The sequence below is a fragment of the Grammomys surdaster genome, unplaced genomic scaffold (genome assembly GCF_004785775.1).
Source record: "Grammomys surdaster isolate TR1022 unplaced genomic scaffold, NIH_TR_1.0 126178, whole genome shotgun sequence".
Classification (NCBI taxonomy): Eukaryota; Metazoa; Chordata; class Mammalia; order Rodentia; family Muridae; genus Grammomys; species Grammomys surdaster.
The window spans coordinates 6,217,137-6,235,269 of record NW_021620984.1 but is presented as its reverse complement, the minus strand read 5'-3'; the positions used below and the strand labels follow the sequence as shown (position 1 = coordinate 6,235,269).

Sequence of the window (18,133 nt, the reverse complement as noted above, 5' to 3'; positions counted from 1 at the left end):
CCTGGTAAGTTGGCCACACTCCAATGGAAAAAACAGACATCTAAGAATACTGGGGCAGCATAAACTGGTCTTGATGGGTTTAAAAGAATGGACACAAATTTAGGAGATGAGGGAAGTGTGGCTGAATACTATTAAAATGCGTCTGAAACTCTCAAAGAACTAATGCACTTACAACAACTTATATAGGCACACGCCTTTAATCCCAGCACTTGGAAGGCAGAGGCAGACAGATCTCTGTGAGTTCGAGGCCAGCTTAGTCTACAGAATGAGTTCCAGGACAGCCAGGGCTACACAGAGAAACCTACATTGAAAAACAAACAAAACCCCCAAACAAACAAAACTTTATATAGATAAGGGTGAAAGCAACCAGCAAGCAAGGAGGCAGGTGAGAAGGAAACTCGTAGGATGGAAAGAGTTGCTTACCACCTGCCTTATGCATGGGACCAAAGTCTGCCGGGGAAAGACAGGCTCAACGCTGCGTGGAGGAGCAAGACGGCGTGGGTAGCAGTGGGCTTTATTCTTTCACCCTTCTGATAAAGTAAATCAAAGTCTACTGTGATATGTGTGTGGTGAGCATGCATGCAATCTATCTGTCATCTCTATCTATCTCTCTACCTCTCCATCTACTTTATCACTCAGCTGTCATCTATCTACCTACCTATCTACCTAGTCTGTCTATGTCTATCTGTCTATCTGTCTATCTATCTATCTATCTATCTATCTATCTATCTATCTATCTATCTATCTAATCTAGCATCTATCAATCATCTATTTATCAATCATCCATCTATCATCCATCCATCCACCCATCCATTCATCCATCCAAACCTTGTGTTCATTGACTGGCAAGACTGTTTGACCAGCCAATGCTAGGCATCCTCCTGTCTCTGCCTCTCTGGGATTATAGGTACATTAGCCATGCTAAGCTTCTTACATGGTGCTGAGGAACTCAGCTCAGGTCTTCATGCTTGTAAAACAAGTACTTTACTCAGTGACCAAGTTTTCCCACTTCCTTAGGAGGCTATCACTCAGCATATAAGAAAAATCACTTAAACTGCACATTAGTGCCTCCTTAGCTGCCTGTCACTTTACGTCACCTGGGTAGAGTTTTGGGAAAGACCTAGCAACTTCATAGCCTTTCCCTTCCTTGCTCATAACCTGAAATAGTTAGGAACACTATTTCTCACATGGTTTCCTTCCTAATGCCATGGTTCTTTACTTTTCAACTAAAAGGCTTCTGACGAACTTGGCAAAAACTTAAGAAAATATCTGTTGTTTTTACTCTTCGTTCAACTGTATATCCAGCCAATTGAGTTTTAAAACCACCTAGGTGAGAGATTTTTGGTGGTAACTAAGATTTTAAAAGGTTCTTAAAAGACACAAATCAACAAGGTACTCCACACTGCAAAAGACATTCCAGTGTGTTAGGACAGAACCAAACGGCAAGTGTACATAAAACAACATGATATACGACTGATGTGTACCTCAGTAGACTTTTATTCAGTGCTAGGGATCAAGAAATGTTACCCCAACGCATGCTGCTTGGTGGGTCAGTGCTTTGATCTGAGGGTGAACAAGGTTTCCAGGATCTCCTCCTACCTGGTGCACCCTTATGGCTGGGGAAGGGAGATGTCTCTGAAATTGCTTGAGCTACCTAAGTTAACTCCCTTCTGGAGGAGCAGCAGGTCCTGGATGCCACAAACATCTTATTAAGCAGAGAGTCTGACACTTGTCCTTCTAGGAAGCGTTATTTGCATTTCTTCTGGGTATTCCTAACGGTTTGCACCTCCAGGGAGCTTCTAGGTCCCAATTCCATCCTGTCGCCTTCCCCAAAAACTGTGTCTTTCTTCAGCTTTTTATACTTGAACCATCTGACCTCTTGACCCCATGACTTTTCGTATTATGTGTGTAGTCACCACGCAAACTTGTACAGTAGCAGCACGTTTGTATCTTACTCTCCCATTAACCTATTGTTAGTTTGCTTCTCTTACAAAACCGTCCTGTCTATCTATCTCTCGACATCTTATTTCTATTACAGCCTGGAGTTACCAAGTCTTCAGGAAGTGAGTTGGAACCTCCTTCCTCCCCTCCATCTGTTAATATCTTTCAAAAAAAATCACATAACAAAATGAACTGAGTTACGACTAGAGAATGAGATTTAAGAAAGAACACAAATCTTAGACACGGCAAAGAACATGTTACTTTAAGTTAATGGAAACCTTTAGTCAATGGAAATCTTAAAGTCAATAAAAATCATAGACACAGTAGAGAAATTAATTTAAGTTAATGGATTAAAACAACTCCTGAGAGCTGAGAATATAACCTGGGGGTATATAACCTGCTTGGCATGTGTCAAATCTCGGGTCCAAACTCTAGTAGCACTGTCCCAAACCCCTCAAATCTTTAAGATTTATGATTTATAAGTTGTTTCTCCCAATATACAGTAACCCCTACACAGAAAGCTAGTTGAGCCCTAACTGAAACTCGCTAGGAAGCCATGCAGTTTCTGGTGGGAAATACAGAGAAGACAGTACGAAAAAGAAGTAAGGTTGTTCAGATCTGAGAACTGAGACGGATTTCATGAAACACAAGCGAATATAAAACAATACAAAAATCACTGGCATTTTCTTCTATTCTGCTCCCAATGAGAGAAAACTCTCAGGGGCTTTAACCTTCTACTTTTTTTTTTTGAAAGCTGGTGCTTCTGAAGCCAGGATGCCTTCCAGTAAATTGGGTGAGAAAAAGCTTAATTTGGGTACCAATTTGGTACCCAACTTTTAACAGAGGAGGTAGACTTGAGAGGAATCTGAGCATAGCCTCTTATCAGAAGATAGAATTCATTTATCATACTGGGGCTATGAAAGTAGGTGAGAAAGATTTCTTTGAAAGATCTGGAATGTCCCATCCTTACAGGCAATGTGTAAATCACCCACTTGGAAAAAAAAAGTGTATGTTAATACCAGATACATTCACCCACAGGACAATCACTGGCGTTCACAATTGACTTTCAGATGTCCCACACAATGTTCCCTTCCTAAAGCACGGAACATATTAACAGCTCCCTAAGCGACACACCTGTCACTAAGATGTACCTCTCAGCCACACTGTTATCTTTTGACTGACATTCTCATGCAGGTGACGCTGTCTCCTCCTAATAAATCAGAGCATCAAGGACGGAACAGAAAATAGTGAAACTGGGCAGAAGAGAAGGGCACTCCAACAGCAAATGCTGGCAATGCTCAGATATCACCCCATCCTTAGGGCTAAGGAAATGGGTACCCTAAGAAATAATCCTTCCCTATGACTGGAGAACATTTGTCACAACAGCCCACCAAATGGTGATTTTACAAATTCTACAGAGTGCCAGGTGCCAAGATAACTGAAGATTCAAATCTAACCTTCTGTTTTGTGAGGATTTGAATGGTATGAAAATATAATTTAATTATTTGGTACTTCATATATTCATTAAATCATGATATATACATCGGACATAGGAAGTCTATAATGATGCAGAAGGGCAGAACAGAATGGAACACTATGGGAATTAATGTAATATATTTCAAAAACATTCAAAGAAGAAAGTAAATTTATTACAACTCTGTTGCTTTATGGGTACGGATTATAAAAGTGGAAATCAAGTGAGTCAACCCCTTTGACATGTAGCATTTGAGGCTGAACCAGGTCGGAAACATGGAGTCTCTCTTAATCAGGTTCCATCAGAACCACAGAATCAGTTTCCGTTAGCTGAGCGCACTCTCAGTCAGCAGGTTACAGACCAATACACGAAAGACATGGACAGAAAGCACAACCCTACCACTGTTTGCAATCCTGGCCATCACTGCGTTGAACCTGCAGCTCCATGGCTTTTTGTGATGAGATCAGGATATGTGAAGAAAAGTCCAAACAAAACAAAGAGTGATTCATATGGCAGAGAGAAGAACCACTCGAAGGTGAAATAAATTGCACCAGAATAGACAGCTCCCAGCGCAGAGAGACACCCACCATTCCTTCCCTTCCTCACAGAAGTGACATGGGAGGGAATGGTGAAACACGAACATCTCTGATACACCTTTTAGAGTACAGAGAAGGAGTAAAGACAGCACTGGCTTCTTAATGAAAGAGGGTGCCCATCTCTTAAAGAGGTCAGAGAAAGCGGGTTTTCACTTGTGGCACAGAGACTAAATGGCTTCATTTAAGAAAGTTATCAATGTTGAAGGTATTATGGAAGATAAAGTAGTGGACATAAAACTGTTAAACGAATAAATTAGGGCTCAAATGAGAAAAATGATGTTGGAGAGGCCCTAGATGGACACTCAGGTTAACTGGAGAGAAGAAATCAGACATCAGAAAACCAGATTGGTTTCCAGAGCACGAACGATGCCTGGTGAGCTGAGAAGGGGGCTTTCTTCTATTCCCTCAGGAGCCGCTCTGCCGGAGTCACATCCAACTTTATATCGGCCTAGCATCGAGTAGCACATCCCTCAACAAGACCTCTTGCTGTACACCATGGAAGGCTTTTCAGCCTACCTGATTACTGCCCAGAAGTCTTAGAAAAATGTCCTTCCGATCAACCTCATACCTAGTGGCTCCATGCCAACCCATCCTGCACACAGATCACTGATCGCTGTGGCATTATTGGCTTTACTCCCAGCACACTGGGAAGAGAAGGAGTTAATCCTTGTACCCAGCATGCATCCCTATTTCTCAGAGGGAATGAGTAAAGGCTAAGAAATGGTTTAGGAAGAAACTATTGGTTGGTCTCAGTCCATTAATGGTCAGTCCAAACACCGCAGCGGCAGAGGTAATGGTACGGTGCCTCTATGTGGGGTTTGCTCTGTGCCAGGACTGTGCCCACTACACGTTTCCTCCACCTAACACTCTGAGCAGCTCCAGGAGCGAGCTCGGTATTCTTATTTACAAATGAGGAAACAGAGACACAGGAGACATCGGAATCTTCTCATTATGATACACATCGAACACGATACAGTAGGGGGCGGGGCAGGGTAGACGTAGAGACGTAGTTTAGTTGGGGTGGTGGTGGCTGAAATGTTTATAACACGGGAGGAGACTCTCTTTAGGAAAAATAACCTCAGTATAGATGAAGTGCGGTATGAAAGTAAAGAATTATTTGGAACAAGGAAAATCACTGCAAAAGTAGAAAATTTCACGTTGAGGATAGCACAAATGTCAGCAAAGCTATATGATGTGTACTGAATGCCAGCCATGCCTCTTCAGCGGCCATTTTCTCTAAGACTGCACGACAACACTCACTGTGCCTCCTCAGAACGACAATGACATTGTAATATGTCTACAGAGTTGAGAAAGATAATGTGGTCTTTATTCAATGTGAAGTATAACATGGTTTTCAGGATTGATTAGACTGTTGATTAGAAACGTTTGACTCTGAAATTTGTCATTGGTAATGTCATGTAAAGTTTCAGCACTAGTGCAGACCTGGGGACTTTTTATTGTCTAACAAGCTGGTCTGATAGATGCTAAATTAATGATACCTGTTACCTGCTTTGTCTTCCTCAAATAGTATTTCTGTATATTTTCTGTTATATTCATCAATGTCAGTATGTCTGACATGTAAACAGGAAACCCTTTTGTAATGGGCTCACAGTTCAGTGACACACCAAACTCCTAAGTATATGATTTCACCACTGACGAACTCATAAATAAAGGCAAATTTCATGATAAAATCCTCCAAAGAGAATGACTTACCTAAAAAAAGTTACAACACATATGAAATCATATGAGTTCTATTATCTAACATAATTTTTTTTCCCCTGAGGTAAGGTTGCTTTGTGTAGTCCTGGCTGTCCTGAAACTCACTCTGTAGACCAGACTGGCCTCAAACTCAGAGAGCTCTGCCTGCCTCTGCCCCTTGAGTGCCGAGGTTAAAGGTATGCACCACTACACCTGGCTATTCAATGTATCCTAATTAGGGAAAACGATGTAAAGGGATTTATATATGCAAAATGATAAGATATCCACATATATCCCAAGTCTTATTTCTCCTCCAACACTTCTGTCTGCTGCAGGCGCCTCAGGACATGCAATATCTTCACACACTCTCAGACTCTGATGGTATATGGCCCTTTGTAAGTCAGTGGACGACAGGAATATTTCTGAATATTAGGAATTTTTTTTCAGTAACAACCATGGACAGAGATGATTTCATACCCCATAAACCTATCTCATCCCGTCTAAACTCATGGATCTCCTAGCTCATTTTTTTTCCTTGGTGGAACTGTCAAAGTGTCTACGCCTACTCTATTGCTGCTGCGCACAAGGAAACGTGGGCAAGAAAGGAAGCTGGAATATGGAGAGACAGAGGTCCTAGCGATTTATAAAGGTCATAGGAACGCATGGCTATGTGAAGTCCCTGTGTGAAGCCTCAGAACAGGCTGTCAGAGATGAGAGACCCTGATACTTAAGCTTAGGGAGTTTCTCAGTAAAGCTGGCTCGGTCCAAGACTCAGGCAGCATGGCATGATCGTTTGCTTACCTGCTCTTCAATATTGACTGACAGGAAACTGAATGGTCCCAGAGCACAGGTATATACACATATAGTAGTAATTCTTACCCACTTTGTGTGTGTGTGTGTGTATGTGTATGTGTGTGTGTGTGTTGATTACAAGTAGCATTTAAACAAAAAGATACTTTAAAAATTCCATGTGGTCTTATATTAATTCTATCTTTTTCGAGAGGTGCATTACAAAAAAAAATTGTTGAAAGTTACCAAACAACTAAATCTGTAACGCCAACAAAGCACTCATACATTCTAATTTTTCTAAACCATCAAGTCATTTTCCATCTGACTAAAAACTACTGGTCTTACACTATTGTCAGAGGTAAGAATTGGAATACCAGCCTATGTGGCCATGCTGGCAAAGGCTTGGATCCTTTCCTCTCCTGTCCTGCTCAGCTGCTAACTCCCCAGCTGCTACGGTTCATTTTCTGTTTCTCATCTTCCGTATCCCAAAGCCTCAGAGCAAGCACGCTGTTTTATACAAGTTTGTGGAATACAGTATACCTAAGTTTTGTCTGAGCAAACAAAGCACGTCTTTGTGATCACTAGTGATCGTTTCCCAGTGTACTAAGGAATTAGAATAAAAACAAATAGCCGGCCTTTTGTAGCTTAAAAAAAAATGAGTATTTCCCCTAGGTCAAATTTCCATTTGAATTGCCTCAAAGTACATGAAAAAAAAATCAATGTGGTTCAACAGACAGCTCTATATTTTAGACATTACTAGAAGAAAAATACCATGATATATCTTACCTTTCCTTTATAACACGATTTCAAAAACAACTCTTTAACCCTGACCCAGACACACACAACTTCTTATTAACCAGTATCTACCCTGACATAACACTCTGTCTTATAACATGACAGGAAGTCTGTTAACTCTTTAAGTAAATGCCTTTAGCAATTTTTTTATTGTACATTTTTAAGATAGTGACTCCCTATGTTCTCAGGATGGACCTGAACTTCTGATCCTCCTGCATCAGATTCCTGAGTGCTGGGGTTATGACCCTGTACCATGTCAACACCTAAGCCATGGTCTGAGCTGCAGTTTGTCTCATTCCTACTTATCAAAAAAAAAATTAAGACTCAAAGCTATTAAAGTCTCCTTTATAAGCACTAGAGTAAGTGCTATAATTCAAAGGGTAGGATTTTATTTAAATAAAATGATTCTTTGATGTGTGTAACGTTCACAGTTTTCGTAAGAGGATACGTATGTAGAGAGTGTAAGTGGATTAATTGCTCAATGTCACTTAACGGTTCAGCAAGGACACAAGTCCACAGGTTTTCAGACATCAGAACACTGTACTCTAAAATCTCACATTAATATTAACTACCATTATCACTCTACATCAGAGAAAAGGCTCCAACTGAGGCTAACAACAGTTAAGACATGAGTCATGGTGAACCACAGAAATGACTTAAAGACACATCTCTAAAAAAATTCAGAGCATGTGTATTAAATAAAAAATGTCACGTTGCCTTTTGAGTGGGACAGCATTCAGTCCGTATCATAGGGAAGCCATTCAATGATGCTTAATGGGTAAGATAAGTGAATTCATATGTAAAAGGTAACCAGGGTCGGTCAGCAGGTGAGGTCTACAAAGTGGATCTTGGGACTTCTTCAAAACTGAAGATGATTCCTTCCTATGGCAAAAGGAAACTGAGGCAGCAAGGGAACCCCATGCTCAGGTCTACTGCCTTTGCATAGTCAACGGAAACTGTCAACAGTTAAGACATCCCAGAACTGCAAACGACCTCGAGAGTCCTTCGGATAGGGCAAGGATCCAAGAGACTAAATCCTTTGGGATAACGGGTAGGATGAAATGAAAAACTACCCCACTTCTAAAAATAACACGGAAGAGAACATGGAATGCCCAGTCTTACACACCTACAGAATTCTGACAGATTGTTAAAGCTTACTGGAATGGAGATTCAACTATTTCAAAGGGGCCTTGTTCCTGAGATTTATGTATGTTTTCCAACCTGTGCTCTTCACTGTTACTAATATAAGCCTGTTTCCTCCCATTTGGCTTCCTGGAGAAAAGTACCAATGGGTTTGAGAAGACACTCAGCCACTACAGAGCTCACAGAGCTGAGCTTTCTTGTCTTTTGTGTCAACTCCTCATGGGAGAGAACAGCCAAAAGTTATTAAACAGCCCTATGGCCTCTTCAGGACTCAATCTCATCTCCAGTCTCCAGTGCACTCAGATAGACATAAATGGATAATGAAGGGAGAAATCTTTTCAGTGGATGCTAAGAAGAAAAGCCCTTGTGGGAGTTATAGATTGACGAATGCTCAAAACGAGGCAATTAGGACTTCGTACTGCTCAGGACACTCAGTTGGCTTTGCGCTCCGCTAATAAGCAACATGCAGAAGATGAGGAGACAAGATTTTTACGTTGTTTTCTGTGGCCACTTAAGTGGAGGTACAGGCAGGCTGTAGACGGCTCTCTCTTCTTTCACCTGAGCCAGGAGACTGAACCAAACCAACCGACCGAGTTGCCTTCACATGTTAATGGGTTCTAAGTCTATTCCAGTTAAACATGGTGAAAGAAACTCACTCAGTCTGGTCAAAACTCACCAGTCCCTCCCAGTTTACAGAGTTGAACTTCTCAGATACTAGTTTCAAACCTGACTCACATCAACCCTCACAGAGTGCAATCGTTTAATCCTCTTAAATATCGCGAAAGCCACGTGATACTCAAATGATGCCAATTATTGCTTATAAGATATTTAATCCTAGTCCATATTTTTTTGACTTGCTTCTGGGGTCCTCTACGCTATCCTTACATGCTTCCTATCTCATGAGAAACAAACATGGGACACGTGTAGGACAATCCTCCCACCTGCGGATGAGCTACAGCCTAACACGATTGTTATTACAATCCGGGGCTACACTAGTGTTATGGGCTATTACTGTCAAACCGTGTTAATGACAAGTACTGCTGCCTGTATCGATGTGGCTCTTTCATTAAAAGCCCCTTTGTTTCTTTATTCATAAAAGGGCCCAACATTCCCAAGTGCCTTCGGGGTGGGGGGGGGGAGACAAAGATGTCCCTTTTAATGACAATATTCCTGAAAATCAGTCTCCTGCTGCTTTACTTTTCATCTGCACGCATCGCTAATAAATGCGTAACCCAAGAAAGGAGGGCTTGGCCCAAGCCCTGTAGATGAACACGCCCACTTTGCGGAACTCATCATTTGTAATGAGAGGAAGATACGATCACATTAATAAAACTATCAGCATGGGACCCTCTGAGCGAGAGCCAATGTCCGGTGAGTATTCTGCGTTCAACTCTTATACTACCAACATGCCCAAGACATGCTCAAGATCTTAGGAAGGCAGGAACCCAGTTTATGAAGACAACCAGGCGACCGATGAATACTCTTGTTTTCTATCGAGAACCCACGTTTGCTTCTGTTTGATTTCTCCTCTACCTCTCTTTCAATTAACCTCCCTCCTTGTATTCTATGGAATGACACACAGAATGGAGAGAGGAAAAGAAAATCTCGCTGATTTATATGAGGAGTCGCTCGTAAGATGACAGTTTCTTTCAGCCAGGTACATGTTAGAACTAAGAGGAACAGTAACCGTCCCAAATGGGGAAGTGCTCCACCGCTTCCTGGTTGCCTTGCCAACAGCTCACCCGTAGCCCTTGGGCTTCACTGTGGCATGCACAGAAGCAGACAGAAGAAGGGCAAAACTGGAACCATTCAAGCAGCATGAAGGAACAAAGTAGGACTTAAAGAGATCTCTACACTCTTCTTTTTGGCGCTGCTGAGAATTGAGCCCAGGGCCTTACATATGCTGGGAAAACATTTTACCACAGAGCTATATGCTCAGCCCTGAAGGGGCTCTACAGCTTTTAAAGATTCATATCCAAGTAGGTCCTTTATTTCCTGTACTGGAGCATAAAGGAACACAATTAATGGAAATAATAGAAAACAGAATTGTCAACCAACAATGCAAGAAACATTTCAACGGCAATAAAAAGACCCAGTGCTAACTATAATCCTGTTTGTTTCCAAACAACTAGGAAACTTTTTGGAAGAACGTATCCACAGGAAACTGGTAACTATAGGCCAGCAAGGAAGTAGCTTACTGGGTAGCTACTGGGTGACAAGTTATTTGTGTTTATTGTAGCTTTCTGGTACATTTCTAACTTCTTAAAGCTATGCACGTGTATCTGCTGGTTTTCCTAGGATATATAGTGAGAGATAGAATTCTTTTGCTCCTAGCTAGAATTAATTTGTGAAGTTGAGTGAAGTCGTCTTGCTTCTGCTGTGGGAAGACTCGGGATTCTGAATAAGAGCTGTTTGGACAAAAGGGCACTGTACTGTTCTTTGTGTATCCAGAGAACGACACGGAAATCCTGCTTGTCAACTGTTTTCTGCTTTAATGTAGCTTCATGAGCCTGCTGTGGGCCCTGCCCAAGAAGCCTCACAGACAACAGAAGGGAGAGCTACATCAGAGCAAGGATGGGCACTGGGCAAGAGTTATGAATACCGATGTTTGTGGATGATTTCAGCAGACAGAACCGTTCCCCAGTGTCAGCAAGTCACCCCAGACAGTCTTGTACCAGTGAAGGTGCAGAAGGGATGTTTAGAAGCTGGTGGGGTTGGGTCTTGCGTGGCATCTAAAAATGTAAATGTTCCCTAAACTGTTACAGGTTCTGAGTCCAGAAGGAGCCCTAAACGCTTGCTCTTCTGAGAGTCTGAGATGTCAGTGATCATGGCGAACAGAAGACAGCTCCTCAAGTCTAAACCCTTGGACCATGAGTTTCGAAGGGTCTTTGCATGGCAGAAATTCTGTACATAATGATGCATCTCAACATGGAGAAAGGCTCCATTGGACTCCAGACTCTGATGCATCCTTCCTTCTTTCTGTTCACTGTAAACTACAGTCATGAATCCAATCACCTCTGAGTCCCAAGAGTCTTTAGAGAAGATCACTAAAAGTGGAGGTGTGGTGGGACCCTTGAAAGAGCAGTCAAGGGAGATCACCAAACATAGGGGTACAGTGGGACCCTTGAAACATATTTCAGGGATACCAACAAAATTGCAAAAAAAAAAAAACTTACACAAAGTTGGTAAAGACAGGATTGTGCTAACTTAAAAAAAAGATTGACTTTTAATTGTGTGGGGTCAGGAGTGGGAGTTATGTGCATGTGACAATCTTATAACACATGTGTGATTTCAATTTTCCCATGATGAACTTTCTTGCTGTCCAATTCCTGTAAGCAAAATAAGAAGTGCATCATACATACACATTGGAAGAATACATTAAGTTACTGACACGATCCCAGATAGCTTCATCAAAATTTTACCTGCTGAGCAAAAAATAGTGGAGAAAACATGGTGCCTTACCTTCTGAAAGTTTTGTCAGCCTGGCACGTATAATCTTTGATGGTGATTTTTAACAAAGTGAGGTAGAAACTTATGACTCACTTTACCTTTTAATGTACGTTATTAGTTGAGCATTTTAATCCTGCAACTTGAAGGGTAGGGGAATATTGCATGTGTTGAAAAGGCGGTAATTTGTTCTAGATTCTCTTGAATCCACATTAAGTGTTGGTTAGATACAACCCTTCTCACCGCTTTTTCCCCCTTTTAGTCTGAAAGCTATGGGTAATATTTTATCCACCCTACAGGCATTTGTGAACATCACCATATTTGAGGAAATATCAGGCATATATATCAGCTATGCTTGGGTTTATTTTAGTTTACTTCTAATGATATTGCAATATAAAGCCATAAAAAAAAGGGACTCAAACCTCCTTGGTAGAAATTCACTGTACCAAAAGCCTCAGAAGGATGACACTAGAATCTATGGGGATTAGCAAGCCCAGGTATTTGGGAAATTAAAAAAAATATATGTAAAGTAGAAAGTATGATTGCTATTAGGAAGTGCGATATCAAGATAGGACCCTAGCAGTCAGTATTTAATGTGACACAATGCTGCAGTGGCTGGGTGAGCGCTCTGTGGGTGACGTGCCTATTACATCACAGTTGACCAAAATGCATGGCTTAGAAACCAATGGACATTTCTTTATGTGAGTCCGTTTTTGTGGCCATCATACTAAGCAACAAATAACAAATAATTATGTCGCATACTCCGGCATGTTTCTCTGACAAGAAGTGAATTAGCATTGTTAAATGTAGACAGTACTTAACAATAAATCTCTTTTTTCATAAAGAAAATGAAAGAGAATTTGAAGAGGGGAGGTTCTTCCAATCCGAAAAACATCCAAGAATTTGACCTCTTCTGCAGTAAATAGACGACAGGGAAAAGCATTTAAGGGTAGGGGGTGGAGTCTGGTGACAGACTGCTTATCTATCATGGAGATAAGTCAGGGTTTGGTTTCAGCACAGAACAGAAAGCACAGTAGGTAGCTAACTAGAAGTCTGGTTGGCCTACCGATCGTGCAGTGTTCTCCGTTCCATCCTTGGCTACACTCGCACTTGCCGTCCTTGCAGGTTCCGTGTTCGGCACAGCGAGGGTGGCAAGCTCTCTGATTACATGCTGGGCCTGTCCAGCCTTCTTCACAGCGACAGGTGCCCCCCATGCAGACACCGTGTGAGCCGCAGTCCACCGAACATATTTCTGTATTGCAAAAAGAGGAGTCCGGGCAAGAGAAAAGAACGGGTTGTGGGTGAGAAGGAGAATTATTAGGAGTTACATCTTCCATTTGTCAAAGTGAAAAGCAAGGTCATTATGCTGTGCACTAAGTCAATCTTGGCATCGATGAGTGGCAACGGGGAATGGTAGGATTTGATATTCTTTAATCTCCTTTAACTTGTGGTTGTGGGTGCACAGAACACACGTGAAAATTGTTTGGGAAAATTACTTTATCTATACGTATCTACAAAATATTTTCATATACATTTGGTCTATAAGTAATTACAAAATACTATGTAGATAGAATTGTCCTATATAAATATATAAGGCTACCCCCTCGGTACCCAAGAAAAAGACCAAGCACACCAAAATGATATTTGAGTTAGCACAGTGTGTCAAGTATTTAACAGGAATTGTCTCATCCAGTTCCTGGGAAATGAAAAGGGCTGATTGCTAAAGCCAGGGCTTATATTGTTTTCAATATTCAGAAACTAGAAGGAGACTTCTTACAGAAAGTACATTAGCCTGCTCACACGAAGGCATGCTGGTTAAATAAGAGAAAATGCTGTTTTTCCTATTTAGTAAATTTTACTCTTGACAGCTACAAATTGCCTAGCTCACATAATAGAAAACCAGTTTAATAACATATATACACACATCGGCTCTGTCATTTGAAAAACAAAGATTTTCATCTGTTGGAATTTTTGAAAGGCGCACAATGACCAAATGCCTTCGGATTGCATAACACTAGATTAAGCCTTAAAAAGTATTCAGATGTCTGAAGTCACTTTTAAAAAGAAAGCATTCTTAAGAGCTTTACATAACTAGGTCTAATGGAGAGAGAGAAAGAAAGGGAAGGAGAGGAACTCTGAAGGATATATGGGTTTTTGTTATTTCTCTATAAAGTTAAGTATGGGTTTTGTCTTAAGACTGCAAAACAATGGTTCTAGTTTTAATTTTCACTTCAAAGTCATTTGTAACACACAGAAAAGAAATGGCGGCCATGTTTTTTTTTTTTTTTTTTTACAATTAAAAGTATTTATATCATCACCAACACCCATTCCCACACTGATGATTTGGTTCCCAAATGATATTCCTGGGGACCATTCTCATCCTCATCTTCATCTACTTTTGACACTATAGTAATACATTATCAGAACTGTAACATTTCTTATAAAGAACGCTCGGGACATTCTCTGGGAGAGAGTTGTGTCTCCGCACACCCCTTGTGCCCCCGATACCATGTTTTTCTATCTCCTTTGAATTAAAGTTTTGATTAAGAGACCAAGACGGTTTGATTAACTTCGGACCAACATCACATCAACCCAGCATGAGGAAAGGCGTTTTGGAGGTCCCCCTTTTATTCAATCGAATCAATTCTTCATTAGGGTGAAGTTGTTTATCAGCGTTTAACACACCGGCTTTGAGCAAGGTGCGTCAATCTTTGTAATGAACTTATTAATTAGAGTTAATTTAATTGAAGTGGAATTGAAGGGCTAATTAATGGACACGCTGCTGATGGAGACAGAGGGAGCCTCTTGCTTTCAAACCTATTCACTTCATCATGAAAATAATTCATTTTTTTCTTCTTCTTCTTTAATAGCTTCGCCCAATGTTCTTTGGGTTATAAATTCTACTCTCTTATTGTATCTAGATACCTGAAGGTCACTTTCACAGTGTCAAAAGAAGGAGCTGGCAGTGTTTTCCTTTCGGGTTCATTTAGTTCAAACCTTAGATTTACATTGCTAGTAAATGCTTGGCCACATATGTAAGTGAACGATAATGTTTGGATAAGCTGTAAATATCAGGTACACAGCAGTCAGAGCTGGGCAGGCGTGAGGCCCACTGCATTCCAGGGTGAGCACGGGCCCTTGGAGAGCATTGCTACTGATCTTAAGTTTTCTGTCTTCACAGCTGATAATTATGCTTGCTGTTTTTCTACGTTTAATCTTATTCTGCAAAAGAGCACTTCATTTCTTATTCATTCTATACACTGAGTTTAATGTGCTACATTTCTGTTTTGGGCTGAGGATGTGAAGTTGAACAGAACAAAGATCTCCACCCAGTTTCTAGTTTTTATTTAGATTTTTATTTTATTTCTTTTACGTCTAGACAGAAATTTTATTTAGATTCTCAGCTATAAAGCAATTGTATCAGCGATGGACGATATAAAACCTAAGCACAATACAGGGGGTGTGGAGAGCCAATCTTCGAATGAACATTTATTTGTTGTTTTTGTTAGTCATGGCAAGATGATTTTATCAGGATGGATGGCAGTTTTAGTCATTTTAAGGAACAAGGACAGTGAGCATTCCAAGAAGCGAACTGGACTGACCACATCTCACCTAGGGCTACTGTACACCAACCTTACTAGACCTGTGCTCCGAGCAAGGACACACCTGGACCAAGAACCTTCACTCCTCAAGTAAGCATCCCTATAAAACTCAACTGCATTGTCTTTGTGGAATGCATTTTTTTTTTTTAAAAAAAGTACAGGAGCTAGAAATCTAAGTAGGTAAAAAAAATCTGAAATAACTGAATGCTTACTTTGATTCTTATGATTAAAATATTGTTTTCTTCCCTCCCCACTTTTTTTTTGCTTTTTTCAAGAGAGAGTCTCTCTGTATCTATCTTGGAACTCACTCTGTAAACCTGGCTGGCCTCTGAATCAAGTGACCCACCTGCCTCTGCCTTCCAAGTGCTGGGATTAAAGGCATGTGCCATCACTATCTGACTAAAATATGTATTTTAAGAGAACTGGACAAACCAAGCAAATATAGACTTAGTGTCAGGCACTCATGCTTGATAAACATTGTGGGGAGACTGAGGGAGGGATGCTGAGGGAGGGGCATTGAGGGAGGGGGACTGAAGGAGCGGGGATTGAGGGAGGGGGAGACCGAGGGAGGGGAGAGAGGGGGGAAATGAGAGGGAGGGGGACTAAGGGAGGGGAGCCTGAGGGAGGGGGAGGCTGAGGGGGGGAATGAGAGGGAGGGGGACTGTGGGAGGGGAGACTAAAGGAGGAGAGATGGGAAAACATCTACTCTTGGGTTGAAAAGAAACTTTGTGAGACTATTACATATCAGCGTATAGAAAAGTTTCTTCAGCTTGTTTCCAGGACACTACTGTTTTCGAATGTTCCCGGCACTACCCCAGCATCAACTGTAGCACTGTGCCCGAGGCTTTACTCTATGTGCACTGCTCAGCTGGAGCATCTGAACTTAACGACCAAAGTGTAAAGTAATGGTACCATGCGCCCTACTTTATAAAGATGCTGCCCTACCCACAGACAGCTATTGAATGACCAATCTACAGGCGAATCCATAGTTAGGGGTAAAGCGCAGTTGTCCCAGTATACTAAAGGTCCTAAGTTTGGTATCCAGAGCTGGAAGGGGGAAAAAAAAACCTCAAAGATTGATTGAACCTGAACAGTTGGACCCGCATGTTTGAAGTTCATCCATAAAGTGGGAGATCCAGGGGCGGGAGGAGGAGCAGAGAGACGCTGCCTACGGCTACCTAGGTTTTGGAGAACGCTCTATGCAGCACAGCTGGGAAAATCTATTCTCCTTTCTCCTCCTTCGTTTTGCTCATTCCTTTTCCTCTCCTTTTCAAATATTTGTTTTTGTTTAGGTATCCTTCATTTTCTCTTTTTCCCATGAATCTCAACCCGCCTCTACTGTGTCTCTCTTTCCTGATCCCATGGTCTATTTTAGATACTAATATGGACAATGGTTTTTCCCTGCTTTGGAATTTCAACTCTTCTCACCAAACTACTGTATCTTATTTTCTCATTAAGTCTTGTTTATTTCAAATGTTGCTCGTATATGTACTTTTCATTTCTATCGATTCTAAACTACCTGCCCTCTCTTCAGGTCCACACTTCTGCAAAGTCCTCTCATGAGCTGAGACACAACAGTAATTTTCTAAAGACTAAAGACCTACGCAATACACTTGGCCACGAACACATGCGTCAGACTTCACAGCTGAGTCCTCAGACACTCTCTAACATTTTCCTCAGTCACAAATGGTCCCTTTACTTGCCCCGCCCGGAGTTTAAATGGAGGCAGAAGTGTTCATAGACATCCCTGTGAAAATTTTCAATATTTGCCAAGACGGGATTATTCCTCTGAGTTTAGCAAATTACTCCACATAACACTTGGTATGATATTAGATTGGCGTCTAATTATTTCACGTGCTCCCAATTAAAACTGTCATCTTCTAGGGTGAATGGCATCCTCTCACACTCTGTGACTAATGACTGGGAATATCATGGAATTAGTTCCTGATTTGTAACCAGCATTACAAAAAACAAACAAACAAACAAGCAAACAATTTGAAAAAAAAATCAGCCAGTACCATAAGTACCAATTTGTACAATGTCCGTTTCTGTAATACCAGAGTATGTGCACGTGTCCATATACTAGTGAATAAGATTACTGTGGCTTTCCTTCTCATCTTCATTCATGCTTCAGTGTGATCATGTTCAGTCTTCTGTTGTTGGGTCTGCTTTGTTTTATGAATTGCAGAGTATTTGCTTATCCCCTAAAGTGTCTGAATTTCTAGGCATGGTGGCATAGGTTTGTGAGTACAAGGGCCAGTCTCTTTTCCGTTGTAAGTCTGAGGCCAGCCCAGGCCAGCCTAGGCTACATGAGGCCCTGTCTCAACAAAGCCTTGACCCACCCCTAAAAGGTAGATAGACTACATACATACTCATGTAAGTCAGTATTTCCATATAGTGAGACTGAAGAAGATAGGGCTGTCTTATGCAGATGAAAGACAAGGCTTGCCAATAATAAAGAGTGAATTTTTAATAATAAATTACCTAAGCTTATTTCCTTTTCATAAGGAGTAACTAATTCATTCCTTCATACATTTATATCTTTAAATAATCATTTGGTAATGTAATAAAGTTTAAACAAATGTGCCTGAAGAAGTCATAGATCCCCAAATCTTAATTAAATTACGGTAAATACTTGATCGTAAGGT

The 18,133-nt window shown here is 41.1% G+C and overlaps 1 protein-coding gene across 2 annotated transcripts in view; it reads right to left on the bottom strand.

Moving 5' to 3' along the window:
• Positions 1 to 18,133, bottom strand: part of Tenm3 (teneurin transmembrane protein 3) — a 445,726-nt gene that overhangs the window by 97,251 nt on the left and 330,342 nt on the right. For both annotated transcript variants that reach the window (XM_028757645.1, XM_028757644.1), the window contains exon 11: positions 12,950 to 13,135. In XM_028757645.1, the coding sequence (XP_028613478.1) occupies positions 12,950 to 13,135 (186 nt within the window). The remainder of the gene's footprint in view (positions 1 to 12,949; positions 13,136 to 18,133) is intronic.